An 18836-nucleotide genomic window follows, 5' to 3' on the forward strand; every position below is an offset into this window, starting at 1 on the left:
CATCAGAGTTTGATTGCGTATTTATACCTGTCCAAACAAACCAAGACAGATGAACTAGATTAGATTAAAGTGGACTAAAGAGAGCTGGTGGGAATGAACCCTAATATCCCAATAAGATGCATTGAATTTGTGGTTGTATTGTGACAAAATGTGAAAAAGTTCAATTTGTATAAATGCAGTGAACTGAGTCCCGCTCAGTCTTGTGGGCTTGGCAATTAACTCCTGATGTGTGACACTAAAAGTATAAAACAGTTGTATATTACAGGTTATAAGAGACATTTGTTTATGAAGAATACAGCAGAAATAAATCGTAGAGATGAGTAGACAGTTTTGGTAAATCTTCCTTTTGTTTCACTCCGTCAAAAGAAAAAAAATACTCCAGCGTTCACATGACAAGGCACTTCACATTCCTGACAGTGTTTCAGTGTATCTGTGGTTGTTGCCTCGCAAAAGGTCTGTTGGTATGGAGGCGTCTATTGGAATGCTAATCATCGCTATTCAGAGGAAGTGTTGAAGATCCCCACCACCACCACCACCAGTCACTACGCCCCCCCTGCTCGTCTAAACCCGGTTCTTAGCAGCACACGTCTTTGGTGCCATCGCTCACAGGAAACACTTGTGGGACCGCTGGAGTCGCATTCAAATGGCCGTTGCGTTCCACCCTCCAGAGATGTCCCTGCTCCCAGTTGGAGCTCTCATTGATCGGGCCATAAAGCGACCCTAAGATTGAGTTTCCTGACTGGCTCCCTCATTTTGGGATACAAACCCAGCAGGCCTTTTCAGTGCATCAGACAATAACTGTCAGATTGCTTGCCATCACACCACATCTTTCTTTGTTTCACTTTTCTTAATTTGCTTTGACTTTAACACACATTCAACTAATAAATTTCCTTTTTTTTTTTTTTTTCCCCCTGTTTTGCTATTTCCAATAACTGTTCAGTTTGGTTCAGTGTGTAAATTTAATTCACACAGATGTAGAAACCAATGCATTGTTCTTAATCCCACGTTTTGTTTCTTGAGCTTGATGAATTGCTCTTCGGCGCAGAGTTTAAGTTCGGCACATCTTAAAAAGATAATCTTTGTCCTCTAAATCGATGTGATTTTTGTCAGCACCACAGTCAGCTGCTGTGTTGGTCCAGCATCTTCACAACAACTCTATTTTTGCCTGTTTCAACCAATGAAAGCGTATTTGTGCTTCTGTGTGGGGTCAAAGGACTCATCCCTGGCAGCATGTTGTTGAAACACACATAATACAAAATATCTGCTCTCCTAAAATACCCAGGGGCAGCCATGTGCAAATGGGCTCTTGCTTTTGTGGCTCCTCCGAGCTTTACAAAGAAAATCCCTTCAGCCACCTCCATTTCGTAGTCAACAAGATGCGTCATGTGAGTTCTGTTTGCCATCTTTCTCCTGCAGCGAATGCGGTGTCATAATAGTTATTTAAAAGATTTAGATGTAAAATGTTGGAGAGGAGTCACTTTCTTCAACCTAGGAGAAATTTGCTGGGTAAAATCTGCGCCGTAATGATCATCCTACCTTAAATCTGTGGCTCCAATTTCTGCAACTCTTTAGAGAGGTTTGTGGATCGCTAAGTGCAAAAATAACAAACAAAAATGGGTGGAATGTAGTGAGAAAAATGTGTAGTGAGAAAAGCTGCATGTTGGGTTGCTAGGTGAGAGGCTTGCGTTGCTAGGTAACCAAGCAGTACCTGCCGATTGTGACTTAGTAATTAGAAGATTTTTCAAGCGGTTAGTTTTTCAGGCACCAAAAAAAACCCCATTAACTTATTGCCAGAAAACTGCTTGGCATATTTCATTTTATTTATTTTTATTTTCTTTTTTTTGTGCTTCGACTGTTTCTAGAAGCAGTGGAAACCCAAATGAATTTTGCACAACAGATCCCCTTTAAGGAATGCACTATGACAATTTCGATAATAAAAGTAGGTTTTAAAATTCAGTAAGGCTGACATTACATGTGGCCTAACAGGCAGTAAGTGGGATTACCATTATAAAAGTAGTTTTACAAGATGGAGAAGTGATTATAAATATTAGTATGAACTTGATTTGCATGATTTTCTGATTGCATTCAAACATATTTGCACTTTTAAACAGTACAGAGTCTACTAGAGTCAAAGTAGTTCCTCATAATACTGTCAGTGTTTCATACAGTGATTTAGCGATGACAATAAATGTATAATATATTGTGCCGCCCTAGTATTGGACAACATTGAGTGTGTTCATTTAAACCAGAGTTCTGATGCCTTTCCAATCCAAAGAGCCATTTTTTGCCCTAAGTGCAGCTAAATGAAACTTATGTAGAGCCACAAATGTAAAGACAACTTATGCTCAAGTTATGGAAATAATTAGCAAATTAATAAAGATTTGCTTTATTGTTACATTTCTGTGAATAAGTTTTAAAAAAATTCTGTGCTTCATTTTAACCCAAAGCTGTTTATGAATGGCTGTCATAGAATAAGAAGCATCACCGTGCGCTACACACCCTTCATGAAAGAAGTGTGTTTTGGTGTGTACTCCACACGGCTGGCTGTTCAGCCGTGTTTTTCTTTAGATCTGCTACTGCAGGTACGTACGTGCTTGTAGTCTTTACAACAAAGAGCAAACATTGCATTCGTTGTTGCACCAACCAAATCCACGCTTGATTTAAACTCTTTACTTTTGTATTTTTAATGTCTCTGCGTTGGTTCCCTTTGAAGTTTTCTCCTGGCTTAATAGTTGATCCTCTCTGCGATCTTTCTCTTGTTTGAAAGTGAAACTCTCACGATCAGCAGCTTATGGAGTGACCTCTACCTCTTTCTGCCTAAAATAATGCGATTGACCAGCTGTGTGTGGTCAAGCAGTGGCTGTCCTCAGGTGACATGGATCAGAATGCTGCTGCTCGCGTTCTAACTAAAACCAGGAAGATAGAGCACATAACACCAGTTTTAAAGTCTCTCCACTGGCTCCCTGTAGCTCAAAGAATAGAGTTTAAAATACTGTTGTTAGTTTATAAATCACTGAATGGTTTAGCACCACAATACATTAAAGATTTGATGCTGTTGTATCAACCTTCCAGAACTCTCAGGTTCTGGTTCTGGTCTGCTCTGCATCCCCAGAACCAGAACCAAACAAGGAGAAGCGGCATTTAGCATCTATGCACCAAAAATCTGGAACAAACTTCCAGAAAATTGTAAAACAGCTGAAACACTGACTTCCTTTAAATCTCAACTAAAAACCCACTTTTTGAGTTGTATTTGAAACGTAATCAATTACAAATTTATTGACAGAATCTGACTTGATATTGTTTATATTGTTGATTCTATGTTGCATTGTGTTTTTTGTGTTTGATTTGATGTAAAGCACTTTGAAATGCCTTGCTGCTGAAATGTGCTATACAAATAAAGTTTGATTTGATTTTGATTTGATTTGATTCACACTGTAACTATTCCTGTTTGACTCTGCAGATAACAAGATGGATCTTAATTTTGAATCAGTAACAGATTTAACAGGGATCTTTTCATAACTGAGCAGTTAAGCAAACCTATCATGAGATTTCTGTGTTGTTTTTGTGCAACTTTCTCTTTGAAGTCATCAGCTGTTCAGTACATGCTTAAATTAGCTCTACTTTCCTTCATGCTTTGTCTGCTCAGCTGAAAGCGCCTCTTGTTGCTTTTACCCTAGAGCCTTTCTGAATCTGCACACTGATTATTTTTAATATAGAATTTTTTATATATTTTTTTTTAGATTAAGCAATCAGCATTTCTGTTACAAGTTTATTTGGAACAACTCATCTTGAAATGGGCGAACACGTTCAATCTTAGGTGTTCATATCTCTGTTGGTTTGAGCACTTTGAATAATGTTTCACGGTTCTTTTGGTCCTGAATAGAAGTAACCCAATCAAGCGCAAGGTGTTTTTTTTTTTTTTTAATGAATAATATGTTTAACAAAAAATTAACAAACAAGATTAAGTGTAAGTCAGATCCGCAGGTTTATTTTTGGTTTATTTCTGCCTTCGATACAAAATAATCTTGGTTTGCTTTGAATATTACACAGCTTGTAGGCCTGAAAGGTGAAAATACACTTGTTTCATCAGCAGTTATCTGGATTAGCATTGTGTTCAAACATGTTTGATATTACGGTGCATATCTGTTGGTTGGTGTGTTTACAGACTGAAAATAATGGGAATTCTTAGTGCTATTCCCGTTTGAAGTGGGAAATGTCAGTTTTTCGCTGCGACTTGGACAAAAATTTGCCAAATCTGATCTCTTCCAGATTTGTGTATTTCTAGCACTGAAGCAAAATTGAGAAATGAGAGAAAAATAGTGCAAAATCAATAAGGCATTGCAAAATTAACCCTATCAATCACTGTATAAATATTATCCACCTATTTAGTTTTTTTGACATTATAAAATAATTCATATAAATTACACATTTTTTTGTCTTTTACTCAGAAGCTGGTGGTCATTTTATTTTTCAGATGGGATCATGAGTCACTTCATTGATGATGTGACCATTTAACAGGAAACGGGAGGATGTGACGCAGTTCGGCTGACTCACCTCCTTTCTCTGAAGGATGAGCTCACGCGTCTCTCTTCCTCTGCTTGTATCTGTTCATGCGGCCGTTTCTGCTGCCTCACTCATCTAAGCTACATCCGTAGCACCGGTCCCAGCACTAATGTCACCCACATGAGACGGACACGCTTTACGCAGACCCTTAACGCAACCCTGCAGGTCGACAATTTTTGAGCCATCCTCGAGCCTCCAAAACTGTTTTTATGTCCTCACCTGGACAGGCCTTTCATTTCACTCAAGGGAAGCGAGATTCATAGTTATTGTTCCACTGTTTTGTTTCACCCCTCTTGTGTGTCATCTCTGTCCAGAGCTCTTTCTCTTAACAACTCGTCTCGCTGCTCGTAACCATGGAAACCAGCTAGCTTGCTCCCCTTCTGTCGCCATCAGTGAACCTCAGTCTGGCTGCCTCTGTTTTCTGTCTTTTTTTTAACACAATCAGTGGCGGTTCTGTCTTTTCAAAAATACATATTGATGGATGTGCGATGCGTTCGCCACATTCAGGGGGAAACGATGTGTTTAGGGGGCGGCGGGCTTGCCTTGTCGGTGCTTTTAGCTCTGTAGGTGGGCGTGTTAATGTGTCTGTGTGCTGTATTGTTGGAACATCAGGAGAAAAATTAAACGTTTACCAACATCAACCCGTTCTCTTGATCTGTCTCTGAATGTGGATTACATGTGAGATAGAAATTTTTTTATTTTTTTTTCTATTTTAAGATCGGCGTAAAGCTACTTTTTGTTCGGTCTTGTGATTCACTTTTTGCAGCAGTTTCCTACATATTTAAACACTTTCTCGGACATGCTGCAACACTAAGGCCCTTCTTTTGCTTGCAAGCGGGCTGCAGGTTACCTCTTGCTAACCTTGAGCTGTAACGAGGTCTGCTCCTGTTGTCATGGGGATTCAGGTGGTGGTAAGAAGAAAGGGGTTTTTAATGCTGCACGCTGCCCGAGAGGGCATGGGGGGCACAGGCTGGGCTGACAGATTGTGGCGCTTCATACTGGCACCGCGAAGCGTTGCCTCTCTGACAGCTTGTCAGGGATCTTCTGGCGTTAATGGTGTGTGGAAACATCGCAGGGCAGGAGGAAAAATGTGCTTTGATGCCTTTTGTGTTCATTGTGTCTCGCTCGCTCTTTTTGTTTTGGTTTCAGAATTTTCAAGTTGAAAAGAAAAAATATAAAAATAATTGAGCAGAATAAGCCTGTTGAAACCTATAACTGAAAGTTATGTAGCTTTTTATAAAGCTGAGTGACTCATAAAGAACCAGAGTGAAAGAAAATGTGAATTTTGTGATGAACTCAGTAAAAATGTCTTTTATTACAGATACTAGAACATTAGCCTTATTATTCTCTCGCATCTTGCTGACAATATTATCCCCTTCAGCAGTTCATTAAAGCGCTACTTTAATTTTAGCATATTTCATGTTTAGCTTTGACTTGTTGATGTTTCGGCTTGTTGCATAATTCATTGCAGTTCCAGTTAATTATGCACAGACAAAGCTGACAGAGGAAGTATTTCTGCTGCTTTATAAACTTTGTGCTTTGAATGTTGTGAAGTCTAATTCTAGGTGTTTCACACCCGATTTTAGTGTTCAAGCATTATAGGCCAGTTTATTTCTATCCATTTTATGCATTCAAACTCTAAAGGAATGTGATTAAAGTCTGAGGTTGTACAGTGGTCACATGATTTAATGTGAAACAAACCATTAATGGTTTTATACCTGCAGCTTTTAATGCAATTTATTCACACAGCAGCAGTTTTGGATATCAAAGTGGGGCTGTTTTGTGAAAGCTAACTTTAGAAAATCTGACATCAGGAACCGTCTTTATTGTAATTTTGATCATTTTTGAACTAGGAAAATCCAAACTCTGGATGCAACATGAGCTCATCAAGCAAGTCAAATCAGGTGACTAGGGAGTCACCTGATTTGTTTGTATGAACTACAGCAGTTCATGCTGTTGTAGTATGAACTACAGCAGTTCATGCTGTTGTAGTATGAACTACAGCAGTTCATGCTGTTGTAGTATGAACTACAGCAGTTCATGCTGTTGTAGTATGAACTACAGCAGTTCATGCTGTTGTAGTATGAACTACAGCAGTTCATGCTGTTGTAGTATGAACTACAGCAGTTCATGCTGTTGTAGTATGAACTACAGCAGTTCATGCTGTTGTAGTATGAACTACAGCAGTTCATGCTGTTGTAGTATGAACTACAGCAGTTCATGCTGTTGTAGTATGAACTACAGCAGTTCATGCTGTTGTAGTATGAACTACAGCAGTTCATGCCGTTGTAGTATGAACTACAGCAGTTCATGCTGTTGTAGTATGAACTACAGCAGTTCATGCTGTTGTAGTATGAACTTCTGAGACATACAGTTTGATTGGTTTTAGGTTTAGACTCCGAAAAGCTTATTCAGGTGAAGGTGGTCCAATCAATGTAAATCTAATATCTCCATTTTAGTGTATATCATTGCAAATATCACCATATTTTCTAAAGATGTGCTTCAGACACAACCACTTATTTTATTATTATTATTTTTATTTTTACGTCAAGCTAATGAACATATTATAGCTTCACTTAATAACTAATTAGGAAATTTAAGTAATTTTTTCAGTTAGAAGCTTCAATTTATGTTTTTATTTTGAACATAAATAAAAATACATTTTATGAACAAGATATTATTTATTTTTTTTACCATTTCTACATTACCTGCTTATCTTTGGTCTATTAATTTTAACAAAAACAGAACACACTACTATATAATTTGTAAATTTACTATATATGTTGAAATTATGTTAAGTCTTTTACAGTGATAACATGTAAATTAATTTCTTAAAGGATACGTACATGAGCAACCCAATGTCTTTTTTGGTGGGGAGTATTTAGTCTTTGTTTTCTTGTGTTTTTAATTTAACCTTTGCCTTTCGGTTTGGCACTTTTAGTTGGTGGAGAAGCAGCACTATAAATAATTCCCTTTTCTGCACCCTCATGAGAAACTAATTAAATGGAGAATAAAACCTGACCTGTTGAGACTCTGTGACTTAAGCCTCATTAATAACTCTTGGTAAATTGAACTGCTGCTGATTCTGCAGTCGTAACCAAGCCCTGTGTGTATGTGTGTGTTATAGGTGGAAGCTCACGACACTATAAAAAAAAAAAAGGAAGAGCGAAGGCAGCTTCCCCTCTCCTGGCTTTCAGCCGTGTCTGCCTACTCTATTGTCTGCGCTATCTGTCCATCTATCTTCACATTTTTGAATTTGCAGGCCTACCGCTTGGATCCCCGCCACCTTTTGTGTCTTCGAAGTGCTGCTTTTGTTTGTCTGTAAACCTGAGCCTGACGAGGAGAAGCACCAGCTACCCAGTAGCCAGAAGCTTGCTGGGTTTGCAGGGATTATTGTGTCTGCCAATGATTTTTGTCCGTTTCTTTCTCTGTGTGGGGTCGGTGATGGTGAGATAGAGACACTGGGTTTCATTTTCCACATATACACACCACGGGGAGTTGTCCGTTCTCCTTGTTTGCCCAGAGCAGTAGGAACTCATCGCAGAAGCTAAACAGATACGCTCTGAATTTGTGGCAAACCGATAGAAATATATCTGCAGTAGAGCGCATGAGAGGGTGTGTGCATGACGCCACAGGCAGCGCCAGCTGGATTTATGCATGGAGAATCATTTGGATTTCTTTTAGTGATCCAATCCTGTGTGGTGGGGGGCAAACATGTTCAATTTGCATCTTTGTCTGACACCTTTTGCTGAACGTGCTCATTTTCTGTCTTTGTTTTACAGTTCTGAATGCATTTCCCATTAACCGTGTCGTTTCTCGTGGCACTTTAACCACCATCTAGTCTGCTAATCTGGAGAACTAATTATGGCTCCTCTTTGTCTCTTTCAGAAATCGAGCAATAGCCGATTATCTACGTTCCAATGGATACGAAGAGGCTTACTCCACTTTCAAGAAGGAAGCGGAATTAGATAATGTGAGTAGGTTAAAAATGGACACACACACACATCCGCCCTGCACCAACACCAATTTATACCAACAGTATGTCTTGATTCCCCATTTATTTCTCATTTTAGTTGTCATGTTCTCTAGTGTGACCAGGAGCACCTGCACCCAATTAGCCTGAGTTGTGTGATGGAGGGGAGGGGGCCGAGGTGCAGCAGGATTTTAGTAACCAAGCTTGACACAAGCTTTTATTCACCTGTAACTTCTGGGTTCTTCAGACATGCACAGATCTGAATTTTCTGGTTCATTCCAGGTCTCTGGTTTGTGAATCTTTGACTATTTTAGCTCATCCCGATTTTTCTTTAGCCCTGCAATATACGAAGATTTTTAAAAGAAGAACCATTTTGCTTTTCTGTCTTGAGCGGATGTTGGTAACTATTATTGAGAGCACAGATGAAATGACACCTTATGACAGATCAACTGCTGTAAAACGATTCACATTTCATATATTTTTCACATTGTCTTCAGCTTGTTATGAATAAATGTGATTAGTATTGCAGAAACAGATTGAAAAGAAGCACATTTAATATTCTCCATCCAGCTTTCTTGTGAACTGCTGAAAGCCTTGCTTTCTCTCTCTCGCTTTCTTGGAGCCTGATTTTTTTTTTTGTGCTTCCTTTGATTTAACAAAAATACAATGAGATTAAATTAGTTTGAAAATTCTTGTAGTGATGTGTTTTTTTTTTCTTGGATTCTTTTCATAGATATAAAGTGCTTACTCTCATGATTAACATGAGAGTAAGCATGTTCATATTCAAAGATATGAACATTTTATTAGAATTACAATAGCATCTATTATTTTTGCCCTTTGCTCTCATTAAAATTTATTAGGATTGGATGATAGATGTTATATCTTTGGACCAACATAAAGGAGAAATGCAAAGCTTTAACTAAAAGTAATTTTTAGTAGCTGCTGCTCATTGCATGACAATTATTTGTAAAATATTTAGATCCTCTTTCCATCGTCGGCTCACCCTCATATTTTCAGCCTCATATAGCAGTCTTCCACCTTGCCTCCACGCGATGCTCTGCTGGTGTGTGTTTATCCGGTTCCCTCCCAGTCATTTTCCATGTGGCAGCTCTTTGGAAGCAGCCTGAATAATAGATGAATGGCACAGAGGGGATCATTGCACCCTGTTGGGTTGTAGCACTGAGCCTCACACACCTTAGTAAAGCCGTGCCAAACAGCCAAGTGGTTTAGCCCCATATTCCTGATTCCTCATCATTAAGCTTTTTTTCAATATTTTATTTTGGAGGGAAAATTTTGTCCACTTAAATGTCCTTCACCTTGTGGCTATTTAAGTTGCAGGTTGAGGTCAGGGCTCATCAGTCTCTTTAGCAGAAATAATTTATGGAAGTCATTCTCCTGTTTTTTTTTATTTCCTAGATGAAGGAAAAATGCACATACCTGCATGCACAGGAAAACACACATATGTTCATCATCAATTGCCAACCGTCTGGCAGACTTCACTGTCTGGCACTTGTGCTTCAGTTTGCATCTTTGTGTGTGTTAACATCCAGGCAGATGGCAGATTAGAAGACTGAAGACTTGTCCAGATGAAATTTCCTGTTCTTTTATATTGTTTTTCTTTTTCCTCCTTTATTACCTTATGTGCCTTTTCTTTTTATAGTTTGGGTCCTTCTGAGGAATCCCCATTCTGTCGTTAGAAAGTGCTCTAGATAGATAGACACAGAGGCTCTGGTACTGCAAGAAAATCTTCTTCTGGATGATGTTGCTTTGTTTAGAGCTGAGGGTGTAGCTGTGAAGTAGGAGCACGATGTTAATTTTCCCCCTCACTGACGCTGTAGCTGTCTGTCAGTGTGGGTTTTTGTTGCTTTGATAGTTTGTCGCACCCTCAAGGCATGGGTAGACACACATAAAGCAATACCTCCTGTTTATTTGTAGTATCAGTAGGATGCAACCTAGTATTGGTCAAAGGTGAGAAGGGAAGAGATCTACCAATTAGAGAGGTAGATCTTTAATTTGTGATTATGTTAAGTGCTGACCAGAACTCTTGTCATCTAAAGGTTTACATTTACCAACATTAAATATATATTTACTGTATTTTTCGGACTATAAGGCACACCGGATTGTAAGACGCAGTATCAGTGAACGGATCTATTTTCATATATAATACGCACCTGATTATAAGGCGCATAAAGTGAAACAAAATACGGTAGTTGGATAGGTCAATATTACACAAAAAGTACACTCACTTTTTCAATCATTCATCTTCTACGAATCCTTCAAATTCCTCGTCTTTGGTGTCGGAATTTAACAGTTGGGTGATGGCGGCATCAAGCGAGCCCAGATCCTTCTCGTCATCATCCGATTCAGTCTCACTGCTGTTGCTTGGCTGTTCATTGATGATTCTGGCCTTCGTGAAAGCTCGGACCACAGTTGAGAAGTGGTTCGCCACCCCAAAACAAGTCTGTCTAGACAACATAGAAAGCTGACTCCACCAGGTTTCTGACCAGCAGCGATTACGCTTCGACAATCAAGGGGAGTGGCTTCGTCGCTTACCAAAGTCGTAATAAAACATACAGTACACTGTTCTTACATAAGGCGCACCGGAATATTTTTATTATTTTTTTGCAAATATGGGGATTTTATGTGCGCCTTATAGTCTGAAAAGTACGATAATTTTTTCTAGCTTTAAAATTAAGCTGCTCATTTCCACTGAGCAGTACAGCATGTTTTGTTTTGGTTTCCATTGTAAAAGTAGTTCATACATCACCTTCCCCATGTAGAGCCATAGGACAATGGTACAGTTAGGGCGGAGCTGTCAGCGTCACACAACAGTTCATTGATTGGGGAGGAGAAAAACGTCACTGCTTGAGATGAGCGTGAGACGTTCAAGTGCTTCTAGTTTGTTATCACAGTTGTACGACGTTTGGGTTTAACCTCTATGCCCAGTGAGAGTTTAACATGTGGTGGAAACATTTTCCTGAATACGATGGACCATAAGATGCCGTACTGGACCACAACGTACCGCACAGTGGAAATGAGACATTAGAGAACCGACCCCCCATCATCAGAAAGCTGCAACTGTATTAAAACCCTTCAAGTTATGGGATATGGCTGTCTGAACAAATAAAACTCCACTAAAAGGAATGACAGACTGTTACATTTTAATGTGGTACTTAGGCCGAATCATAATATCCAGTTAAAATAAAAAATAAAACTCCCCAATCTGGTATTTGAGATGCAAAAGCTTAAATTTTCTGTCAGAAGTGTTGTTAGATAATTCATGTTTTATTATAAGTCTCTAGAGATGCCGTATAAAGCCTGTTTGTGATCAATCATTAGTTAGTTGTAGTGGGACCAAAGGTGATGTCACACTGTGTGAGAGAGGTCTTACAAGGCACTACAGCCAAACTGGATTTCTCTGTCATTTCAGAACAAAACCAGCATGAGCGTACCGAGGTTGAGCTATAAGCGGTCCTTAGCATCGGCATCTAATGATAAGCACTGTTAGCATTACTAACAGTCAGAGTGTATTCCCTGTTTAACAAGTAGATATCTAAAAATACTCTTTGGAGATTTTATCTAATTGACTTCTTCAATTAGATAAAATCAAACTGCTTTTTAAAATGTTTCTTCTCTGTAAAGTTGAACGGTTCACAACAGGCTGATCACTGGTCAACGCTGGCCAAGTGTAGAAACTCTGGATTTCTCAAACCGCCTCAAATGGAAGTATAGTTTAAGATGTATAAAAGTAAAGGTCAATGTTAAAGAGTAATTGTTTTGATTTGTTTTCTCTTGGACCCTCTCACTTTGTCGCTTTTATAAAAACTGAAACTTTTTTTTTTTTTTGGTAATTTGCGCTGCTCATTTTAACCAAATTTCCTCAATGTTTTCAACTTGGACTCGTCTTTCCTCAAAGGTAAAACCTCTAAACCAAAGTATCTGAAACAGCAGAGCAAGCCTAGTTGTTTTGAACACAATTAAAAATTTTGAAGGACGCGTAGCAAAATTGGTCAACAAAGGCCACAGCTAGTGACCAGCTGCAGGTGGAATCAGACTTGTCTGCCAGCGCTGCTACAAGTTAACTTCCACCGCTGCCTCTGTCGCGGCTGTGTGGCAGTAAGCTGCCTAAGCCTTTCTGCAAGAGATTAGCTTGTGTGAGAAGGATTAGGACTAGTCCCTCAGTGTGTGTGTGTGTGTGTGTGTGTGTGTATAGTATAAGTGTGTGTGGTGTACAGTAGGCTGGCAGAGTCTGGAAGCCAGCCTCGGTCTGTGTGTGGTGTGTAAATAATTCCCTGTTCCCTTTTGCTATAGCTGCAGACCTCAACATGCCACTCCAGCTGGCCCCCGTTCCTTAGGCCCCACTGATTATGCTGAGCTCATGACTTTGATTGGCTTTCTTTGTGTCTGATATCCTCTTGTTCCTGTACAGAATGAAGAGCTGGATAAGAAGTACGCTGGCCTTTTGGAAAAAAAATGGACCTCAGTCATCAGATTACAAAAGAAGGTTTGTGGGGTGTTTTTCCCTCCTTAAAGAATGCTTGTGGAGATTACGGTCTTGTGAACAGTTTGTGACATTACAGCAGAACACGGTGCAAAAAAAAAAAAAAATCATGGACACAAGTTTAAATAATATGTTAGGTAAATACTGAAGCTTGACCTTGATAACCAAACATACTTTTCCTTTTTATAGTTTATTTTAAATGTGTTTTCCTGTAATGCTGTGAACTCTGGACAGGTGATGGAGCTTGAATCGAAGCTGAACGAAGCTAAAGAGGAAATCACCCTGGGTGGACCAGTAAGTCAGAAGCGTGACCCCAAAGAGTGGATCCCGCGTCCGCCTGAAAGATACGCGCTGAGCGGCCACCGCAACCCCGTCACCCGCGTCATCTTCCACCCAGTCTTCAGCGTCATGGTGTCGGCCTCTGAGGACGCGACAATAAAGGTCAGTGCCCCTACAAGGAGAGGATTCTGTAAATATCAAAGGGAAAATTCAGAGTTTTAAATGGTTTGTTAAAAGGTAATGACTGGGAATATCCACTAATTTTTATTTGTCGTCTGATACTACATTAGTTAAAAAAAAAATCGAAGCGTAGTGTTTTTTTTAAGCATGAAAGTATAATAAAGTTTCCCCAGTATTCTCCTTTGTGATTGGTGGCTGGCTGTCGCTTATCAGAGTCTCCATTGAAGTTGAGAATGTTGCAGCCTTTCCTATCTGGCTTTCTACAAGATTTTGGGAACAGTATTTAATTTTCTTGTCCATGAAGAGCATGATCTTCACAACAGTAGCAAAGTGCTTTTAGTCCGTTTCTGTGGCAGAGTTCTCATCCACAGCATTTACCGGGTCACATGACACAAACAATTTGCGAGGCAGTCGGTGTTTCTGTTGGTGTCACTGGAAAAATAAAAAATGCTGATTGGGAAGAAAAGGCAAGAACACTGGCATGGTAATCATTTCAAAGTGCCTTGATTGTGACTCAGAACACTTTTTTTTTTCCCCTCCAGGGGTCTTTTTGTGGGCTCTAGTGTCCCTTATTTGAAAGTAGACTGACAGTAAGGGGGGAAGGAGAGGAGGGAAGACATGCGGCAAACGTCGGCCGGGTCCGGGAATCGAACCCGCGACCGCCGCGTCGAGGGCTGAAGGCCTCCAAATGTGGGTCGCGCTATCCCCTACGCCACCACAGCACGCCCCGTGACTCAGAACACTTTTACTAATAAATTTCTTGGCTGCATGAAAACTCTGCGCAACTTAAGTTTGAAGAAACAAAGAATAGTTTTCCAGCTACGATGAGATCAGAAATGTACAAAGACAAAAGAAAACTTCTGCCATGTTGAAACAGCTGCAGCCTTAAAAATCTCAATGCAGGGATTAGGGTTCTTCACAGTCGCACTAAACGGTTATTTTCATTGGTTTCGGTAATTTGCGTTGAATCCTTCTTGGTTGGAGTTTATAATAATGATCTTTCCATTTGAAATGAACACTGTGGAATGCAATGCGTTAAGGGTTTTGGCCTGATGGAAGAGAAACTCCAGACATATTTTGCTCTCGAAGCAGATATTTACTCTGGCTTGATATGCTCTACACATTCCACATGGCAGCACAAGCCATGCACAGTGGTATAACAATGGTCATTGTTGGAGAAGGCTGCCTACTGTGGTTTTTGTTGTACATTTTTAGAAGTGGCAAATTGTGGGATTTTATTTTTATTTTTTTCCTGTTTTCACGTAAATAATTTTGAACATTATGTTTTCCACCAAGTTCATTTCAACAACATCCTACAGCATGACTATGATATAGTTCTCAGATGTTAAATAGGTTATGGATGGGTGAAATTTTGTACATCTTAATTTATATCTAATTACAACAAATATATTTTCTTCTGGCAGTATTTATATTAGCCTGAGTTAATGTTCTGTAAAAGGAATAATTCACAAGCCTTTCTCTCCCATCTTGTACAGATGGCACAGCTGTTGCTCTGTATGGATGATATTTAGATCTGCTGATGTCTTTTAGTTTAGGACGTTTGCAGTAGAGGACACTTTTAAATGTGTACTACAGTTTCAGAAGCATTCTTAACTCTTGCCTCTATTTTCATTTTGTTTAATTTCTTTTCCACGGAAGCCAACATTCAGTTAAATGTAGCTGGTCGTTCCTCCTGTTATTTCACCTCCACTGCATTCCCTGCAGCCTTTTCTCCCCCTCTGCCTGCACCCTGCATCAAAGATCTCTCTCTCCAGACGTCTGTAGAATCCATATATAACTCCGTCAGCCTGCCTCTGGGCAACCTTTGCTGTAGCATCCCTCCACTGCCTCACTGCACAATCCCAATACTCTGCTGAGCTGTTTGTTATGCATCTATAATTCATGAGACAATAATAGACACTTGTCCGTTTCCTACTAGCCTACACCCACACAGCAGGGATCTTTTCCTCAGTGTTTTGGCACAGTGATCCCCCTCTACACCCTGACTCTCAGCTTGCTGGCTAATTTATCTTCCACTTAAACCATTAACCGTCCCACCATGAGTACCCACCTTCAGCTATCCGTCCCCTAGGAGCAGTCAGGCTCCGACTCTAAATTACGAATTCAGCCCTGCTTCTCTGCTCGTCTTTCCTTGCGTACCTTTTCTCCCCGTTGTTAGACCTGGCTGTGTCCTACTTTCCACTTTAAGAGTTCTATTACATTTTCAAAGACACAGACTTGTTCTCTTAGAAACAGACTGAAAAACACATGTTGGCTTTCCCTGAGCCAGAATAGAGAGATTAAAGGAATAGTACTGCTTAATTAGTTAACTCTACAGGTAACAAACGGACCTGCAAACACAAAAGCATGCAACACATTATTTCCTGTTGAATCAGTTTATTTAAATCTACCTTTTGCACAAGAGCTTTTTTAACTTGTGACTGACACCGGTGTGTGTAATTTCTTCTCGGTAAAAACCTGAAGACCAGACAGATCAGCAAATTCATGACCAATTTAAGACAGGATTAGATTATAAAACGATATTATTAGAGCGATGTTAAATCCATAATGGCCCAAACCTACCTAGACATGTTTTACTAACAGAGAAGCAGCCAAGATGCTTATGGTAACTGGAATGGCTCACTAATATTTTTCCTGTCAATGGATTATCCAGCTTCAGTTTTACACTTTTGCCTTCACTAATTAAAAATTTGATTAAGTGCATAAAATTTTGTTAAGTTTTAAAATCTAAGTAATTAGTTCAAATTACTGTGCTGAAGTCCCGGTTCTTAAAATCCTGTACATCCAGCATAAGCGACACAGAATCTAACTTAGTTTGTATTCTCCAAAAAGCAAATTGAATTTATTTTTAAATTGTAAAGATGAAAGGTATTTACACTCTAATAATACACATTTTTAAGAAAGCGTAAAGGTCCAGCTATGCAGGCAGAGCTTTTATAGCTCAGAAGCTACTGATGAATAATGCAATGTGCTGTACAAACACATTTTCCCACTCTGCACTTTGCACCTCCTGGCCATCTGTAGCTTCCTTCAGCGCGAGCACTACGAGGGAAAGGGGGGACGTCTCCTGTCACCGTCTGCCCAAAATCCCCTCACCCCAAGAGAGAAAGACCAGAGGAAGGTTTATCCTGTGACAAACCGTCTGTCTGCTCAAAAGTCACAGACTGAACAGCTCTCTCAGGCTGAAGAATCAGACTCTACACTGTTCACACCATATTCTGTCTGCAGTCCAGTTGGCGGTGCCAGACTTAGCACAACAAACGGTCTGCTGGCTTTTATCAGGCACTTCTTTAATAATAACAAACTGATTTGTTTTACATTAATTTATCCAAAACATATTAAATTGTAGTTGATTAGTTTCATATTATAATACATTTGAACTCCTCCATGGTAGTGAACGAAGCTCAGAAAATTATATTAGTGGTTGAAAATATTTCTGTGACACAAATTGTGGCTGTCTAATTTGTGTGTTGCTTTTTATATTTTGTTGAATTTTCCTTAGGAATTGAAATAGCATTTATGAATTGAATTAATTATAACCAGTGCATACTGTGTGTGCAGGTGTGGGACTACGAGACGGGAGACTTTGAACGCACACTGAAAGGCCACACAGATTCTGTTCAGGACATCTCATTCGACCAGACTGGCAAGCTGCTGGCATCCTGCTCTGCAGACATGACTATCAAACTGTGGGACTTCCAAGGCTTCGAGTGCATCAGGACCATGCACGGTGAGAGGACGATGCAGCCGTTTCTGCTCTCTGTGCACACAGTGTTGTTGTTTCCGGGTCACTGCTGACTAAATGTTGTTTGACTTGAACATCGTGTTCAGGTGGCACAGAGGCTGTTTGTTGTCACTTCAAACCAAGCCGACGGGTGACTTCTCTGCGTTTACAGGGATGATCAGTTTATGGGATTTCCATCCTGATTAAACATTGATCATGTGTGGTTTGTCTTCAAGGCTCCAGTTCGCCTTGTTCAGATTAGGAAACAATACATCTTGGTGTATTTATTCACACAGTTTCATATTTGTGAGCAGTCCAGTATAGTCAGTGTGTCCATAATGTCAGTAAAGAGACGGGTCAGAATTTCTACCCTACATCTGTCATCTATTGTCTTCAACTTATCGGAGAGTGGGTTGCTGGGGCAACGGTTTCAACGGTTCAACGGCAACGGTTCTCCCCAGCGACATTCATCCAGGTGTTTCCAGGCCAGATGGGATAAATAATCCCTCCAGTTCTGGGTCTTCCATTGGGTCTCCTACCAGTGGATTGGACCAAGAAAACCAGCTTCCATTTTATTGGCCTTATAAAATAAAAATGTAACTACAAAGTTTTCATCTGTTCACCCCCTCATCTATGGAGGCGCTGAAGCCATTGACAGCAAAACCTATGAAGAAGATGCAGAGCGCAACTTCCTTCATCATGAAATGTCAACTAAAGCAGAGTGCCGTACGATTTTGGTGGTTGTAGGATTTTATTTTTGTCTTTTGTGAAAGATAAGTCATTTCTCCAGATAGAGAAATGACTCTGTTGTATTTACCCTGAAAGACCTGCGCTGTAGTCCACTTCCTGTTTGTGGAGCGCTCTTCGATGCTGTTTGAATGCAAATGTGACCAAGCGGACCAGAGTTCACTTTAACTGAGCTGATTGAACCGGTTTTTGGAAAGTTTGCTTTTTTTGATCTGCATCAGGTTCCGATTGTGCAATAACAGCTCCTCAAATGAACCGGACTTTCTAGGCAAGCGAACAAGAGTTTGATTAAAAGGCCTGGTGTGAATGCACCCTTGTTTATAGGGAACCTTGCTTGCTTCACCTTTTTAACCGCCTAATGGCTGAAATGAATTATGGCGGAGTAATTTACATGGTCCTACTCAAATACGATGCATGCTAACTTGCTTCTAACCCTTACTAAAGGTGCCCATTAATAACTGCTTGTGAATCAGAGGTGTGAATATGAATGAAGGTAATGAACCCACTTGGTGTTCAAGCAGAAACCATGGTAACATTTCTTGATGTTATCCTGTATTTTGTTGAAGTCAGCAGCAGATTTGTGTTGCTCTGAATGAGGGTGTGAGCTAGAGGCTCACTTCTGCAGATATCGACTGGATTTTAACCTGATTTCTCTACAGATCTATCATCCAGAGTCTGCTGGATGGCTTCATTCCTTAATGTACTGTCAGCCTTTTTTTTTTCTTCTTCTTCGCCGATTCACCTGTTTAATAAAACAAAACCAACAAGGCCAACTGGTGAAGAGGATTACTGCTATTTGGACAGCCATGTAATTATCATCTTCAGCAGCACAGCACACTTTATACCAC

General features: G+C 39.9%; 1 protein-coding gene across 2 annotated transcripts in view; it reads left to right on the forward strand.

Moving 5' to 3' along the window:
• LOC122833169 (lissencephaly-1 homolog) overlaps positions 1-18836 on the forward strand; it is a 56953-nt gene that overhangs the window by 32896 nt on the left and 5221 nt on the right. For both annotated transcript variants that reach the window (XM_044120526.1, XM_044120527.1), the window contains exons 3-6: positions 8452-8536; positions 12966-13040; positions 13272-13478; positions 17079-17247. In XM_044120526.1, coding sequence (XP_043976461.1) covers positions 8452-8536; positions 12966-13040; positions 13272-13478; positions 17079-17247 — 536 coding nt within the window. The remainder of the gene's footprint in view (positions 1-8451; positions 8537-12965; positions 13041-13271; positions 13479-17078; positions 17248-18836) is intronic.

This window comes from Gambusia affinis, linkage group LG06 (assembly GCF_019740435.1).
Source record: "Gambusia affinis linkage group LG06, SWU_Gaff_1.0, whole genome shotgun sequence".
Lineage (NCBI taxonomy): Eukaryota > Metazoa > Chordata > Actinopteri > Cyprinodontiformes > Poeciliidae > Gambusia > Gambusia affinis.